General features: G+C 33.5%; 1 protein-coding gene across 2 annotated transcripts; it reads left to right on the top strand.

Moving 5' to 3' along the window:
- The first annotated feature begins 547 nt into the window (after positions 1-547).
- Positions 548-1,599, top strand: LOC108595637 (CG12464). Of its 2 annotated transcripts, none has more exons than XM_017980908.2 (2): positions 548-938; positions 1,011-1,599. In XM_017980908.2, exons 1-2 carry the CDS (start codon positions 617-619, stop codon positions 1,043-1,045), a joined length of 357 nt encoding a protein of 118 aa, XP_017836397.1. In that variant the 5' UTR covers positions 548-616; the 3' UTR covers positions 1,046-1,599. The 2 variants fall into 2 exon arrangements, with proteins under 2 accessions (XP_017836397.1, XP_017836398.1); XM_017980909.2 differs by having other exon boundaries at positions 551-938; positions 1,007-1,599.
- Positions 1,600-17,666: the final 16,067 nt, after the last annotated feature.

Raw genomic sequence — 17,666 nt, 5'->3', positions numbered from 1 at the left:
CTGGCAACACTGATTGTGTATCTGTGTCTGTATGTATGCATGTGTGTCTGTGCGTGTGTGAGTGTATTAAAAAGCATTTAAGTGAACCTGTGTGCCGTGTTTCGTGTCTAGAGTCTTGGGCTAGCTGAGAGCCTGACAATTTTTGTTCTACTCTTATTGTTGTTGTTGTTGCTATTGCTGTGTGTGGTTATTTTTATTGCCATTTTCGTGGCTGTAGGTAGTTAGTTTTAAAAACTTTACTTTTTGTGGGTGGGTGTGGGGCGGGTTGGGTTGGGCTGCCTGATTGTCGAGGTTTAACCGTTGCCGGCTGTTGAGCATTTATCTCAGCGCCCACAAACTTTAACAGCAATGAGCTGGCAAAGCTATAGACAAAATATATGTAGAAGAGTTTTGAAGCTTAAGCTTGTTTATTATGCAGCTTAAAAAGCAAAACATTTAAGGTAACTACACATAGTTTGAATTGCCGTAAGCTTTGCCAGATTAATCAAAACTAAAAAAAGCTGCTACAAATTTCTAGGCTAACAACAATTCAGTTTCAGCTCAAACCTTAAACAGTAAACATATAAAAAATTTACAAAAAAATTATTTTCTTTTCCAAATTAAAAGTAAAACAAAAATGTCGCGCTCACTGGGACGTTTGTCATTGCAACTTTTGAAGCCGCTACCATGTCAACGGTGCAGTAAATGCTGCAAAAGCAACAATACGGTCAAATGTGATTGTGAGAAGACTGGCGTGTGTAACTGTGGCCCGGACTGCCAGTGTCCGCATTGCAAGAAGACGCCATGCCCGATTGGACCCAAGCCAAGGACTGCGCATGATCCACCAATTGGCTATGATCCCAAGGGACTAACAACCGCAGCTTTTAAGCTGCCGCCTTTTATCAAACCCTTTGTAATTCGGCCCATGGAGCAGGGCGAGGTACTGGGCCCCGATGCGGGTAAGGATAAATGCTATAAGAATCCGGAAATGTTTAGCTATCATCGCTTCTCCTACTATGATCTCAAGCTAGCCATAAATGCGGTGCGTAACAAGTGCCACGAATAACAAGTGCAATCCATATTGAGAGCGGGGGACACATTTAAGTAGCCGACGAGAGCATTATGACGCACTAATCGTATTAGCCTGCTGCTCGTTAGTCCCCAGCGAGGACTATCGCCAGCCAAATGCGATTTCCGCACATTCTGCCTTGTTTCCGGATTACTACGTGCGCCATTTTTCGCACAGGTGACATAATGACCCGGACTACGAAACACACACACACACACGCTCGCACACACACACATAATTAGAACAGCAGCAGAGCAGCAGTCGGAGCTGCATCCACCAGCTTTTTGTAATTCAGCAAATCGGTTTAGTCGAGCAAGCAAACCAAACCAAAAAGAAATGTAAACTTGGCTTTCAGTCATTGCCGCTTGCTTTAAGCCGTTAATCTTGGCAACTCACATCGAACATAATGGCCAACCATATTTATGTTATGTGCTTGTAATATTAACGGAATCTTTGCTAAACGTTTATTGCTGCCGTTTGACATGAATTTTGTAATGGAGTCCAAAGGTGTGCTTTAAAAATTATAATAAAAAATAAATATTTTGAAAATACTTACTAGAGATATTTAATTATGGCAAAAAATAATGCAGTTGCATGAAATAGTTTATGCTTTAATTTTTTTTTTAGATATTTCTATTCATTAAATTAATACGAATATAATAAGAGCAATTAGGACGTGATTCTCTCAAAGGTCCTGAGGCTTGAGATGCTTTTATTATAAACAATGAAAAGTCGCATAGCTTGTTCAATAGTGTGTACAAATATAAAAAGATTCTTTGAATACAAATTTGTCAAATTTGTAATTTAAAAAAAAAAGCATTTTTTTTTATTCTCTTGATTCTCTCACCTTTAAGATGTCAAATTCATATTTGAAGCATATTTGCCTTATTTTTTTTTTTTTTTTGACGTTTATTTAGAGTGAATTTTATAATAACCAATGGGGGTAAAAAATAATTAAATAATACAAGCTTACAACATTTTTTCTGGCTCAGTCTTTTGTATTTTTTTATTATGTCTTTGGCACGAAAATAAAATTCGTTTTCTAGATAGAATCTTTCAAATTAATTTTCAAATTTTTTATTTGAGCATATATTAAGAATAGTATATCATCTTAGGCCACAAATAAAGTTGTACTGCCCTTTTATTTATATAACCGCTTGTACAACAATTCAATAAATAAAAGGAGCTCTAAGGAAAAGAAGCTTAATATTTAATTTATTTTGTGTGTACATGATATAATTTGCTCCACTTTAATGTATTTTAATCAACACTAAATAGTGCCATGGAAAGCTTCTTAGTTTCTTAGTTTTTACCCACAACGTCCATATATAAATAGTCTGAAATCTTATATAGAATTGAATAACGTTTTTATATAAATAGACAACATTCATAGCAAATATAAATAATACGAATTTAATGCTAAAACTCAGTGAATGTTGAAAGCAAATATTAAGCGGCCCATCCACAGTAGAGCATGTTGGCCGAGCTGCTCGTCGAGCTAAAATTTCATTTGCCACTAACTAGTGCCAACATTGCTTGCCAACACAAACAAGATAGAATGATCTCTATACCTTTCGAGCGGCTCGGCCAACACAAAATTTGGAGACGAGCATTACCACCAACATGCTCTACTGTGGATGGGCCGCTTTAATTAAATTATATTCAAATATCTGAATAGCATATTAAGCGTAAAATGTTTGTGCCTTAGCGAGCAAAATAATATAATTTTAAGTAGGCAAAAGTATTTTGACAAACTAATTTTTGCAGCGTTCTCCTGTATCTTTTTATTTCTTCAATAAAAGTTTCCAAAACTATTTATAGTTGTTAGCTCTGAATGTAGAATGAAAGATTTTTCATGGGAAATTGGATTTTTATGACTTGAAGAAATAAAAAGATACATTGTTAGTCAAAATACTTTCGCCTACTTGTGTTTGAGTTATTTATTTTTATTATTCTGGGAGCTCGTTCTCTGCTTGTTTCTTCGCCAGCTTGCTGCCAGCCTCCCACTCACAGTGCAAAAATAAAAGGTGAGAGCCTAAATCCCTGAGAGCGACTGAGCGACAACAATTGCTTGTAATGAGAGCAGCGCTGTTTTGCTTGCTGCGAGAGCGCAGTGATCATCGTATTGCTGCCAGGCTCACACACATTAATTGCAGTTCAATGCTAAAAGCTGAGAGCGCAAGCCGCTCAGAGAGCGTGAGCGACAGTCAAGAATTGGGTTATCAGCCCACGCTAGCGAAAGAGAAAGCAGCGCTGCTCACGTCTTTCATTCGTATGCGCTCGTTCGCTCTACTCTGCTGCGACTGAACGAGAGCGTCGCTGCTTTGACATCGTATTAAGTGGGGGCGCCTTATTAACTCTTCAGCATTGAAAGATCATGAAAAACTACGCTACACACCAAAAATTTGTTTACAAAACATTTGTCAAAGTTTTTTATTATTTGTTGTTATTATTACTTTATTTGTTTCCCACGCTTATTTGTTTGTTTGTTTCTAAATCAAATCTTCATTTATGGAAAAAATAGGATGCATGTCAGCATTTTTAAGGGACTTGTTCTTAATAATACAGTAATTAATTTTTCTGTATACATGTAGGCAAAAAATCGGGTCTCAAGTATTTTTTGTCTTGGCGTATAAAAAGAAATTAAATCATTTTATGTACCGAAACGCTTAACGGAAAACCATTTAAATTACGCATATTTTTCTTTAGATCATTGGCAGGCAAAAATTTCGTTACTTTGCGGTTTTATGTAAAAAAATTTAGCCACTTCGCTAATCACTGCTGCTAAGCCGCGCTAAGCCATAAGCCCATAACTATGACTATAACAACATAATATGCAGCGCTGTCTGTCCCTAACTGAACTCTCATTAATTATGCAAATTTTTTGGCTCTTCTTTAGTCGGGTGGGTGGGCCATGTTTGTTGTTTGGTCGCCACTTGCTTTAGCTTGCAAATACAGCAGAAATTATGTCACTAAAATGCAAATGTCGCGACTAAAGTCAGAACATAGTTCTTGCCCTCCACCCAACCTCCGTTGACTTGTTCTCGTGTCATGTGATTAGCACAAGTTTTGGGCCATAGCAAAAGTTGTTAACAACAACAGAAACTAACAGAACAGACAGTTGGCATATGAGCAGCATAAATATTTTCGTTTATTTTGTGGGTTAAATGGATAGCCTGCATAAAATTTGCATGCGATTAAAATTGATAAATTGTCAAAGGGCATGAGCCAAAAATTATGAAAAGGCTAGTTAGAGTGTTGGCTAAGCTTGAGTTCTGAGTTTTGCTGTTAATGGGGCATTGAAAATAAATCATCAAAGACCATAATTTGGGAATTTAAGTTAATCAGAAAATTACTTTCAAATCAAAATAATCAATACATTCTATTTAGGGGTTCTCTATTTGTAAAATATGAGATTTCTAAATTGGATTTTACATTTTTAAAAAAATTAAAAAATTAAACAAGTTTCGATACAGTCAAACTCTTTTCTTCTTTGGATTTCGATATGATAGATATGATTCCTTTCTAGCAACGAATTCAAATTATACAAATTTTTCCGAATTATATTAAAATTATTTTTAACAAGCTTTTTAGATGTTCCAACTTTTCGATTTATACCTCATGCATTAATTGTTTCAGGCCTGGATTTAAATTAAAAATAATTAAACGGGCTACGACTTTTTGTGAAATATTTTTGAAACTGAACCAAGAAAATATAAAAGTTGAGAAGAAAAAAATTTAAAAGAATAGATTCTATAATAAAACACAATAAAAAATTAGAATATTGTTTATATGTAGCTTATAAACATAAAATAATCTATACTATAGTTTATAAATTAATTTCATTAATTGAAAAGCATGTAAAAGAAACAAACATTTTTAATTTATAAAATAATAACAAAATTCATTTTATAACACTTTTATGTAAAATAGCTTAATAAGCTTTAGTTCTTAGCTACAAATTCTGACAGTCAGCTAAAACTTTAAAAGTTATGAAGCAATGCAAATTCTGCTATGATACAATAGATTGTAAAACATTATAATAAAATGTAATAAAGTACAGCAGCTGCTGAATTCTGAGCTTGCTGCCTTACGTGCTTCAATGCATCAAATCGCCCAAACTCAACTGCCTGTCGACGATAAAAATTGTACATCATGCTGTCCCAGGATGAAACCAACTCAAAAGGTATTAACTACTCTTGGTGTTGTTGTTTTTGTGGTTGCTTGCATTACTTCATGGCTCAATTGTTTTGACTTTGGCTTGAAAGGTCGCTCGCTCGCTCGCTCGAATGTGTCAACTGGAAATGCCTGACTAACGCTAATTTCCGTAGCTTTTGGTTGCTGTTGTGACTTGTAACGCTTTTCGCCTCAGGCTAATGACATTTGTGTCAATAAAAATGATCAATCATGAAAGAAAGAGAGCGCAGCAGCAATCCTTGCAACATTTTGATGAAGTGCCGCTGAGGCAACTGCGTAGATTTTCATTTTGATGGATGTGAATGCTTAAAGCAAGGATTGAATTCAATTGGCAGCATGTTGAGTAACTTTTTAGCTAAATGCAGCTAACACACACACACACACACAGACACACACATGAGAGTACAGCAGCTAACAAAAGTTTTTGGGGCACGTAGCTTGGCCGGCAGCTGGCATTGTCATTGTTGCTACAAAAGTTCTGCACACACACACACAACTAAATTGCAAATAAATTTTAATTGTTTTGAACAATTAAAAATTAAATTTAAAAAAATAAAATAAAATTATATATGTACGTGAAGCTCAGCGCTTGGCTAAAAAATTGTACATTTATTCAATTTGCAGACAACTGTTCAAATACGTGAGTATGCGTGAGTTTGTGTCTGTGTGTGTCTCTGTGTGTGTGTGTGTGTGTGTGTTGCTAAACAAATTAAATTAGACAACTTTTATTCATTCTTTTGACATTTTTATTTGTTTTCAAACTCATTTCGTGCCATTCGAAAAACTGAAGCGACAACTAAAAAGGACAAGCGCACAATTAACAACAAAACACTCAAAGCTCTAAGCAAAGCACATACGAGCGCACAAATTTTTGTTTAAATATATATATATACATTAGTTTATTTATTTCCATTTTAGCATGTTTGTCTTCGTTGTTGCATTTTAATTAAAAATGTCAATTGCATTAACCCATATCACTGGCTTTGAGCTATGCTATATAGCAATTGAACAATTTAAAATTTATTATGCCGTCTCTGCCTCACTTTCAATTATTTGCACGCTGACTGACAACGATAAGATCCTCCTTATCTTTCTTATCGATTGTCAGACATCAAATGATAATGTAACGAGGCAATGTTGATTTTCAATCACAATTAAATATGACAATGAACTGGAATGCATGTGAAATGTCATTCACTGAGTTTCTAAGCAAATATATTTTGCATTTTTTATAAATACATTCAAATTATATATATACACAAGCGTCGTCAGCTAATAGAAAGCGGGCCAAGACAAGCGAATGGGCTGATAGTGGTTAAAATACTTACCTTACTTACTTTGATAATCCGCCATATTTAATCGATTATCCTATCATCCAGCGTTTAGTTTTAATTCAAAATGAATATCGTTTTTTTCTAAGAGTTTTACTTTTCTCGAAGTTGCAGACGTGATTGTCGATTCAACCTTTGACAACTCAACGAAAAAAAATTAAATTTCAATGAATTCTTAAATTTTTGAGATTACGAATAAATTTCTTCTGTTTAAAATGTTATGGTGAACTAACTAATGCTGCCGGCTTACTTATTATTTTCCTCCAAATTTTAAAGATCTGTAACTCAGGGTAGGCTGTTCTATATATCATATATCAATAAGTACAATATTGTATGCATTGATATAATATTTATAAGTGATTGATATAATATTAAAATATTTAGTCAAGCTATGAGCATTTCTGATTCTCATTCAAATTTATTCTGCTTGCAAATTTTGATATGTTAAAATTTTCGATATTTTGTCAAAAAATTGCATAAGCTTCTAAAAATCGAAAAACATAAAAGTTGTAAATTTGAAAATGTAATAATTCAACTTAGTTTTAGTTAATCAATTACAAAAATTCTTATGCTTATTTTTTAATAATAAGAAGCCGATCAATAAGCTCAATTGTTGTGTAGTGTCTTCCAGGTTGTCTTTTAACGCTACATTGTCTCTACTGTTCCACCAGCTTTTTAATATTCGTATCTAGGTTAGCTTATATAGATACTTGATTTTTAATAATTGGGGCTACTTATTCTGCATTAGTCTATATTACTCATAAGTCTTTCTATCGTTAATATGCACTGTAACGGATACATCTCTCTCCATGCACCGATTTAATTGTTCTTCTCTGCTTCTATATATATATAGCCATCAAGGATCATAGGTAACAGTTTTGGCTCTATATCTGTCTTGGATCGCGTCAGATTCACAATTAAAGTAATATAAGTCGTTTCTGATAGCAACATATCGAAGAGGATTTGTGATTAATGATATTGTTTCTGATGTGAAATATTGAATTGGCGCTATAATATAGAAATCTTCTTAATGGCGGTTCGACAGATAGAGTTATACATTATACAGTTCTTATGCTAACTGAGGAGTGGGTGAATTGAAGAGCCGACGGATTTACGGAGTTTGTGACCGTGTGGCTTGTGACGCTATTCACCTTTCTAGAGGACGTGTGGCACATAGTGCGATTGCCATTTATTATGTTGTGTGAGAGTATGGGATGAAGAGATAGCAGTGGGATCGTTAGTCTTGCGTGTATGCATCTCATACAGTTGTTGATGTATGACGTCACTATGTATATATGGAGAGAGCAAAATCTCACGAGCCTACCACGCGCGCTCGAGTCACATGAGCAAGCGCGACTTCGGTGTCTCGAGAGATTTAATGTTTGACTATAATGGAGTGTTGTGGCCTAACTGGTACTACAGGCACAAGGCAGGGACACGCGAGTACTCTATGAGCTCAGGTATTGTGTCAACTGACTGATTATTGGAAGTCATAGGTACACTCTCATCATGACAGTGTGCTTTACTCTCTCCTGGTCTCCACTCTGTTAGTGGCCCTTGGCAGCCAGTTGTGTGTTCACGTTAACCCTGGCCTTGTGGGACTGGGCGGTGGCTATGTAAATCACGGAAAGCATTATGAAGGCTGTAGACCGTTTTGGCACTCGGTGATGGGCCAGGGACTTAAGATAGGCATTTACCTGTGGAATGCCATTGAGATAGTCATGGGTGTGTCGGTGCGCGAGACTTCCACGGCATAGTTCCGTGATACAATTGCTAAGACACACCGGATCTGTGCCGATTCCACTCTACTATGTTTGTCATAGTTCTCATCACTTTGCCAAGAAGTTATTGCGGAGTGTCGTATGTTTGGGATACAAACTCATGTTAAGAAATCCGCTTCTCAATGTTCTACTGTTTATGTTCTTGGATTCGGTGTGTGTAATGCCTCTTTTTGTGTGTGCAGATATACTCGGTCGGGCCTTGGCGCTGTGCGTCTAGACGGTATCTGTGTCTTTCTCCTAATACAGAAGCTCTTATTGTTTTTACACACGTCTGGAGCAGTTGTGATAGCACGTCGACACCTATAGAACTCCTCAAAATAGCATAATTGATGAGAGTGCATGACTGATCCAATAAACTCGTGTAGGAAATGTTATGTCAGATAATTGAAAATGAGTAGATAAACTTGAAATATAGCACTATTATAATAAATTAATTCTGTACAATAAATTTTTTGTCTTCACTCATGTTTTATTATCATTTAAGTGGAAATGCGGAGATAACAGTAGACGTTAATAACTAATAAGTTCCTCAAAGATCATCCATAGTTATGAGTCTTCTTATGATTTTCTCAGATATAGTGTATCTAATCTCTCACACCTACAACCGATATATGCAATGCTTATAAACTCTCTGTTCTCTGTGAGCTTAATGTGCACGTAACCATCATAGTGTATGGAGAATATTTAGGTATAAACCAATTTGTTACTTAATTTTTTAAATCCAGGACGGATTGCTTTTATTTGTCCACTATAATGGTGCTATAGTCCATAATATACTAGTGACGAGTCGCTAAATCAACGATTATCGATTAATAAAGGAAGAAACGTTTTCATGTTTAATCTGTTAAGAAAGATGTCTGAAGGCATTGAGCATTGGACTGTGTATATGAGATTACGAAACAAACTTGGATTTAATTATACTACTCGCAGTAATTTAAAGGATGTTGTATAAGATTCGCGACAACTCGCGTTTCGCTTAGTAGAGAGCTAAGTGTCTACTACGCAAAAAAATCATTATGATAAAAGCTAATTGTTGGAAAACTTGATGATGAAAATTTAGTCCAAGGCGCTGAAATTAAAGCATTAAATTATTTAAAATAATGTAATCGTCAAAAAATGAAATGAGATGCTAATCTTTGATAACTATTTTAAAAATTCTATACATTAAATTTTTTCCATTCGACTGGTGCATATTTCCTAAAAAAATGGAATAAGCTCCAAACAATAAGTATGGGCCTTATATAATAACTTGCTTTAAGTTATTTTTTCATTATGAAATAAAATTCCAATTCTTATAAGGAAATAAGATTCCAAAAAAAAGCAGATAACAGCTCTAATTTTATTTGAGTTGTAGTTTTCTATCTATTTGTTGGGTAATAATTTCATTTTTTTATGAGTCATTGACGTCTCAGTTAAAACAAACATTAATATAAACTCTCTATTTAGTACAGAACATAACTTATATGTGCGCCAAGGTCAATGCCAGCAGCGGCTGCTATCGTCAGACCCATGCCAATGGCATGAAGTTGGAGGCCTGTGTTTGCAACTCACGCTTGGGTCTGATGCCTTGCAACGGCGGCTGGACTCTTCACCCCACCGAGCTGCTGCTCTACTCGCTTGCGTTGCTTTGTACTTTGTTAATTGCTAAATAAACATAAACAAAAACATAAAAAATCACTACAGCTAAAAGTAAAGAATTGATAAATGAAGGAAGTGCAATGACTATTTATTTAGTTAGCCCTCAATAGCGTTGAGATTTTATTGTGTGACTTCAATGACATTTCCGCGCATTTGATTTTGACAAGTTTGTGCAATTTATGAGCCCATTTATATACGGCCCATATATCAACAGCAATTTTTTGTCGTCAGTTTGCCTTTTTATTGGTTTCTCGCTTTGGGCTAAATAAACAGCTATTTTTTGTTTATTTTTTGTGCGAAAACATTAATCAAATGCAGTTACTCTATACATAGGCTTAGCATAAACAATGGTACATACACTACTATAATAGAATAATAAAAGTAATTACAATATAGCTAGATATACATTTGTAGTTAAAGATTAGAGCAAAAACAAAGCAGGATGCTATAAAATAAATATAAATAATAAATAATTACAAAGCTTATCACTGAAATATTTTAAGCTTTTACTACAATAGCTTTCAATTAAAGCTTAAGTAAGATATCAACTACAATTCCAATTCAATAAGCTTATCTATAAGATAAGGATCAATGCTTTATTTTTAAACATTTAAATAAAATACCAGTATAAAATACTATTTTAATATTTCTTTTATTTTATACATTAATATTAGCAGCAATGCATTGAGCAAAAACTATTTGGTGGCTTAAAGTATCAAATATTATTTATTTATATATTTATTAATTTATATTTATGTTTCAGAAGTGAAAGATAGCTGTTGGCAATGAAAAAAAATATTTTAGAATTTTTAATAGATAAAATATGTTGCTCGGCAGTTGGTCAAAATTTATTCAACTTCAGTATTTAGCTTTTTAGTCGCTAACTTTATTGCTATAATTTTTATAAGCAGACTATACAATATTAATTATGTTAATTGATGTATTATATATAGTCGTTAATTTATTAAAACATCAATATTTTAAATGCATAAAAACTCAATTTATTAGCTATACATGGTATATATTATTAAAAAAAATAGATTGAATTTTAAAATAATTATTTTAAAACTTTATTAGTTCAACTATTATTCTTCTATGCCAAATTTCATGAGCATTGAGCACACGCTACTTTTGATTATATTCCTAGCTCTGACTATTCGAGCCACTAATTCATAATTCATAAATGTCATTTATAGAAAATTCTTAATGCTCAATAAAAATTACAATGTTATTAGCAAGCATCAAAATTGTTTATGGCATTGCCTTAAAAGTGTGGCCAACAACAAAAGCAATAGACACAACAGTGCAGCAAAAACGAAAAGCAAAAGCAAAAAAAATAAAAAAAAACTCAACTCAATAATAACAATAAATAAACAGTAAATCAAACAAACCGTAAAATATTGTCACAGACAGCAGCAGCATAATAATAGGCTGCTCGGCATGAGTCAGCCCAAGGGGCGAGGGAGAGTGGGGCGCAGTCAATGGCAAACAATAACGAGTCGAGAGATAAACGCAGAGCGAGAGAAGCGAGAGGCCAACGCTGCGTATGAGCAATGAACACACTGAACAATTAAAATGCAGCAGCCGACTGCTGTACAGAGCCGGAGCCGGAGCCGGAGCCGGAGCTTGGGGTTAATGCTAGAGATTGGCAATGTCCATTGGGCGCAAATGCATTCAAATAAACTAATTTTAATTCCTCGCTCTGTGGTCGAGGCACGCAATGCAGCTCAATTGTGAATCAAATCGACTGAGCTGCGCTACAAAATTGATTTAAAATACATTTCATATAATATATATAAAAGCTCAACAGCTTATTGTATAATGTATATATATACATATATATTTGTTTGATTACACAAATATAAAAATTTTTTTCATCTTTGTTTTAATTTATTTGCAAATGCAAATGCAAGCACGAACATGAAAAAAATGAAATGCGTACAAAGGCCATTTGGAAATTATGCCGTTATTGTGAGCGAATATTAACACTTACTCACACACACACACACATGATTATTTGCAACGCAAATATTAATAAAAATGTATTGCTGTATACTTGAATTTGACAATTTGCTTTAAGCTATTTAAATAATTTTTAAGCTTAAATAAAGTTACAGAAAATTAAGGCTAACTATTTTTTGTTTAACATCCTTAAAGTTTATATTAAGCCCAAAGAATTTCATAGTTTAATGCAATTTAAAGCTTAAAGCATTAAGCTAAAAAAGGGTAAAATTTAGTTTATTCTACTTATTTTCTAAACCATGTATATTTTCTTTTTGTTAAAGTGAAAAAAAATAGAACACAGAAAAAAAATTCGAGCTAAAAATAGTTCGAATACAATCCGAATCGATGTCATTAATATAATAATTCTCAGACTTTTTTTTAGCCTGCGAGTTTGTTTCAATTTTTCAATCCCGAATTTTTTAAATTCAGTACCAATTACATTTTGAAATAATACTTAATATATTCGTACTTTTTTTTAATTTGTAGGCTTAAGAAAAAATTGTTCTAGAATTATTCAAGACTTTATTTGGCGGTTACTTAAAATTAGTTCAACTTCAGTACTTAACTTTGAATACTCTTGATTTTATTTTAAAATTTGTATTAACATATATCGAAAGACGGTTTAAATTAATTGTAAAGCCATATATAACTCCAAGTAGTCAGTAAATTAAGCAAGTGGGTACCTACCTGCAGTCTTAATTAAATAATTTAATTATATATAATAGTAAAATAAGCATAAATATATGTATATAACTCCAAGTAGTTAGAAAAGTAAGCAGTAGTCTAAATTTAGCATTAAAATTGCCAATATTTTAGCTAGATAATTTAAATATTTTTGCTTAAGCTGAATTCAAGTTGAAATTGTTGCTTGGAACAACCCAAAAATTATTCGCAATTAAGCCCAAAGAGTTTCATACTTTAATTTAAAATATTTATTTACAACCAGACACACACACTGTTTAGACCAATTGTGTATGTATGTGTGTGTGTGTGTGTGTTTGGCTTATCTTAACGCCTGTCCAGGCCAGGCCAACACAATTTGTTGGTGGTGTGAAAATATCAACATAATTTGTTGTTATTGTTATTGAGTATAGTGACTCTCCTAATATTATGCACTCGACATGGACAACAATTTGCTGTTGCTATTTGTTTAGCATTGGGCCCTAGACCAGACCAGACTGTTTTATGTGCATTTAAATAGACCCATCGCATCCAGCGCACCCAATACGTCGTATGCGTAATATTACAATTTAGTTAGCTGCTGCATATAATTTATATGTCTGCGCTTAGCCTGCCATATAATAAACAAAAAATATCAATAACAATAAACAATAACAAACAACGTTGATAAATAAATGTGTTTAGCATAAAATGAGATTTAAGAATCGAAAACGTGTTGAGCTTAGTGCTTTGTTCTATCGCTTGTTTATGCAATGTTTAAATGCATGTATTAACACAGGAATAATAAGCATACCTAATGGTATATATGGTATAATGGTGTATATATAAATACCTTTAAATAATATTTTAGTAGGCAGTAATTATTTTCGTGCTTTGTTGCTGGCTGGCAAGTTGAGATTTTGTTTTGATTTATACCTAAAATTAATTTTATATTTAAATAGACAAAATATATATTTTTTTAATATTTTATAAATATATAAATTGCTAGAGACTGCATTGTTTTCTCTTATTTTTACATATTTTATATTCACTAATTGAATTTTATACTTGGCATATCGCTTTCGATTTGTTGAGTTATTTAAATATTCGTACATTAAGAACAGTAAACTTACATGTATTAAACAATTACTCGAAGAAACTTCACATTTTATAATAATATTTAAAAATTAACCTGAATATATCAATTCACGCAGCAGTTTCAATCTTCCATTTCCCATAACCTCAGATTCGTTAAACGACAGTCCTCTCTTTGTTTTGATAAGTTGGTCTTCAGTTTGTGTGTGCAGCTTTTTTAACTTCCTCTCTGTCTCTTTCTCTCTCAAGCTAACTCTCTTTGTAGTACAACAATTTAAGCATTGCTCGTTAACATAATTATATCTGTCAAATATAATAAGAATTATAAGATAATACAAATTGTAAGATTTCAATCTGTTTAATTGGTATTAGGATTTTTAATCAATCAAATTATTTAGGCAAACTAATCTTGATGATATTTATATAAATAAATAATGCTTTTGCTATTTGCTGATCGCAAGTTTAAGTTTGTTATATATTTTTTTATTTAGCTTTTTTTATTTGATTTGTAGATAAAATCATCAAAAATAAAAAAAAAACGACCGTAGACTAATCCAAACTTATGATCATCAAATCATTATTATCATACACCTTAATCATCAAGTGACTTCTTTTACTACTAAAAAATATTACTTTGGTATTTTTTTTTAACTATTCTGTATCGCTTCAGAAAATGCCGAATGATTTTTCGATTATTTCTAAACAATAACTAATCAAGCAAAACCGAAAAAATCGATATTAGTACATGGAGATCAATAAAGAGTTCAAAGCTTTATCTTTCCAAACTTGTAACCTAATTAAGACTATAAGTTAATATATTTATATAATCTGCTACGTTTTTTAATTCATCCTGTTATGCAAATATTGAGTTCAACTAAACTAACAGACTAAGCGAACTCTAATCTAATTAACAATAATTATGCAGTGAATTAACTCACATGCACTCAACTTTTTATGCCTATTGCCTTTTTGGATTATTTTCTGAAACAAAGGCCGAGTTAATTTAATAATTTCGAGGCCAATTGCACATTCGCATTGGCTTTGACTGCAATGAAGTGTGAGCTATGTGTTTACACTGCGAGATATGCAATGAGTGCATTCATTCATATTCACCACATGCTCAATTATTCATGCAGAGTTTTGTTTGAATTTTCTCTTTTTTTTTGTGTTGATGTTAGTTTAATTTTTTGTGCTTGGCTCGAATCGAACGCTTCACAGTTCGGTTCAATTTTCAAATGAACTAAAAATTTTGTGCCGTTGCGCTTTGTATTTTATTTGGAACGAGGAAAACCACAAAAACCGCAGCGAATTTAGCACGATGCTTGACCGGATTGAATGGGCGAGTGGGCGGCGGGCGGCGGGTGGAGCGTGGCTGAAGTCACCAGCGAGTTTGAAAATAGCAAACAAAATGGCGCTCGGCTATTGTGCAGTGAAGTGTGACAAGCGAAAACAAAAACAGGTTAAAAGCAAAAGCAACGAAGTCAAAAGAATGCGCCAAAAATTAAGCATACGCCGCGTAGAACAAGCAACAGCAAAAAAAAAAAATGTCAACAAAATACGCGCCACAAAACCAATATATATAACATGCATATGCATGTGTGTGTGTGTTAAAACTAATGCTAAGCAATATGCAAATGAAAGCTACCGCAGCGCAGTCGTTGCCATTAATTGGCAATTTATATAGCCAGCGCGGCAGCAAAGCCACATGCCACGCCCACTCGCCCATTTTTACGTGCGCACTCAAGTGAAAATTATCATTTCCAGTAACTGAATTTTCTCACACACAGCCGCAAAACAAGCCAAAGCCAACCAGCCAACCAACCAGCCCCAGCATCAGCAGCTAGAGCTATAAAGATTGTACATGGAATGCGACACCCGAAAAAAAAGATGGAAATGAAAATGACACAGAGCAAAAAAAAAAATTAAAGCGAAAAAAGTCGCCGAGGACAAACCGGTGCCGTACGTTCGCCCGTCCGTCCATGGTGACCGCTGCGAGCAGCGACGACGACACCCCGAACAGACCCAAAAGCGTTAAGATATAGGAAAGAGCAGAAAGAGCTGCGCTTTTCTTTTATTAATGTCTATTGAAACCAAATCATTGCTATGCTAACTTACTGTATTCAAATATTCTTAGCAAACAAAATTGGAAATTCCCTAAAAACGTCCGAAAAGAATTTGAGACAGTCAAAGAGAAAAGGTAAAGTAATAAAATAAATTACTAATGCTAACTACGCTAAATAAAAACTAAGAAAAAAATGGAAATTTATAATTACATAATAAATATAATTGAAATATAAATTTGTTTTAACTTGGGTTAATCCTTTGAAAAAAAAAAACCACAAATTTTTCCCAGTTCAGCTGTTATGGCTTACTTAAATTATTTGTATATTATATATATAAAATTTAACTTTTCTTTATATTACTAAAATTTTTTAATTTGGCTCGCATTCAAATTAAACTTTGTGTACATTTATAATATTTTATTAACATAAATAAAGCAAACTGAGTACTGAGCTTTCATTTTGTTTAATCAACGCTTCTATATTTGCTTAGTTTAACGCTAAGAAATGTTGTTAATAAAAATAAAATATTAATAAGCTTAAAATTGTTTATTATATGAAAATTGCCTTCAGTTGCTTGTTGCAAATTAAATAAAATTCGTTTAAAAAAAAATATATTTTAAAGAATTAAATCAATTAAATTCCTTTTTATTAATTAGAAATGAGCTTTATAAAGTGTTTCCTGTTCTTTTTGTTTATATTTATAAATTTATTTTTGTATTATTTATTACATTTTACTAGAGTTGATTACTATTTGTTGTTCTTTAGCTTAGCTTAAGCTTAGTCGATGGTCTTAGTACTCACCATTTAGCTTGTTAATAATTAATCTTGTAACTGATAAATAAAAAATAAAAGAATTACAATAAGTTATATACAAATAAATGAACTCAAAATATCTGACAAAGTGGCTTTGGTTTCATAACTAAGATTACATATGTTATTAATCCAAGTCATTACACTGATTAATTAATTTTAATAAAATTCTATATACTCTTAGCTGTTTACACCCACGCATTTGCCAGAGCTTTCATTGCAGCTAAGCAACTTTCGAGCGTCGAGTGTATAAAAAGCAGCCCAAAACTCAAACCCCAGCGATTTATCGCATTTTGCTGTGGTCGGCATTAGTTACGCTGAATTTTATCACAATTGCAATTCTTTCTGGAAGCGCCAAAAGGATTTTTGGGTTGCAGCCAAGCCCAAGCCCAAGCCCAAGCCCGAGCCACGGCAATTGGATGGACATGAAAATGGTAATGGAAAACGGACTACGGACTACGGACTCGACTCTCTGTCTCTGTGTGTGGAAAGCGGACAAACTGTTCTGTAGCCTTGGCAACTGACCATCCAACGCATCGCTAATTTTCACGTTTTGCCTTTAAATGTAATCATAATTCGTGGGTATGATTTTGGCTTTGTTGTCGCTGCTGTAAATGATTAACGCTGCGGGGCAGTCGCTTAGGCTTGAAGGTTGGTGGAGGAGCCTAAAAAGAAAGAAATTTCATGCATAATGTGGCTGTGGCTGTGCTTTAAGCGCTGCGTAGTAAAAAGAAAAAATTGAAGCAAATAAATTTGATATTCTTGAAGCCTGATTGCTCATTAGCAAATTCATTTGGCTGCACTCCAGCGTCAGGCGCTTGGCTTAGGCATCCACCAACGCCAACGCCAAGCGCCAAACGCCACTGCCGACCCCAACTGATAAGTAGCGAAGCATTTGCCACGCCGCGTTGAGTGCGCACAAAAGCAAAAGCAAGGGCAAGCATTTTGATAGAATTCGAACAGCGAACTCAATACTCTTAGAACTAATGACAAATTATAATATAATTCAGCAAATTAATATATAAGCCAGCCTGAAGGC

This window comes from Drosophila busckii, chromosome 2R (assembly GCF_011750605.1).
Source record: "Drosophila busckii strain San Diego stock center, stock number 13000-0081.31 chromosome 2R, ASM1175060v1, whole genome shotgun sequence".
Taxonomy (NCBI): Eukaryota; Metazoa; Arthropoda; class Insecta; order Diptera; family Drosophilidae; genus Drosophila; species Drosophila busckii.
Note: the sequence above shows the minus strand (reverse complement) of the source record. Positions and strands in the feature narration are given on the sequence as shown.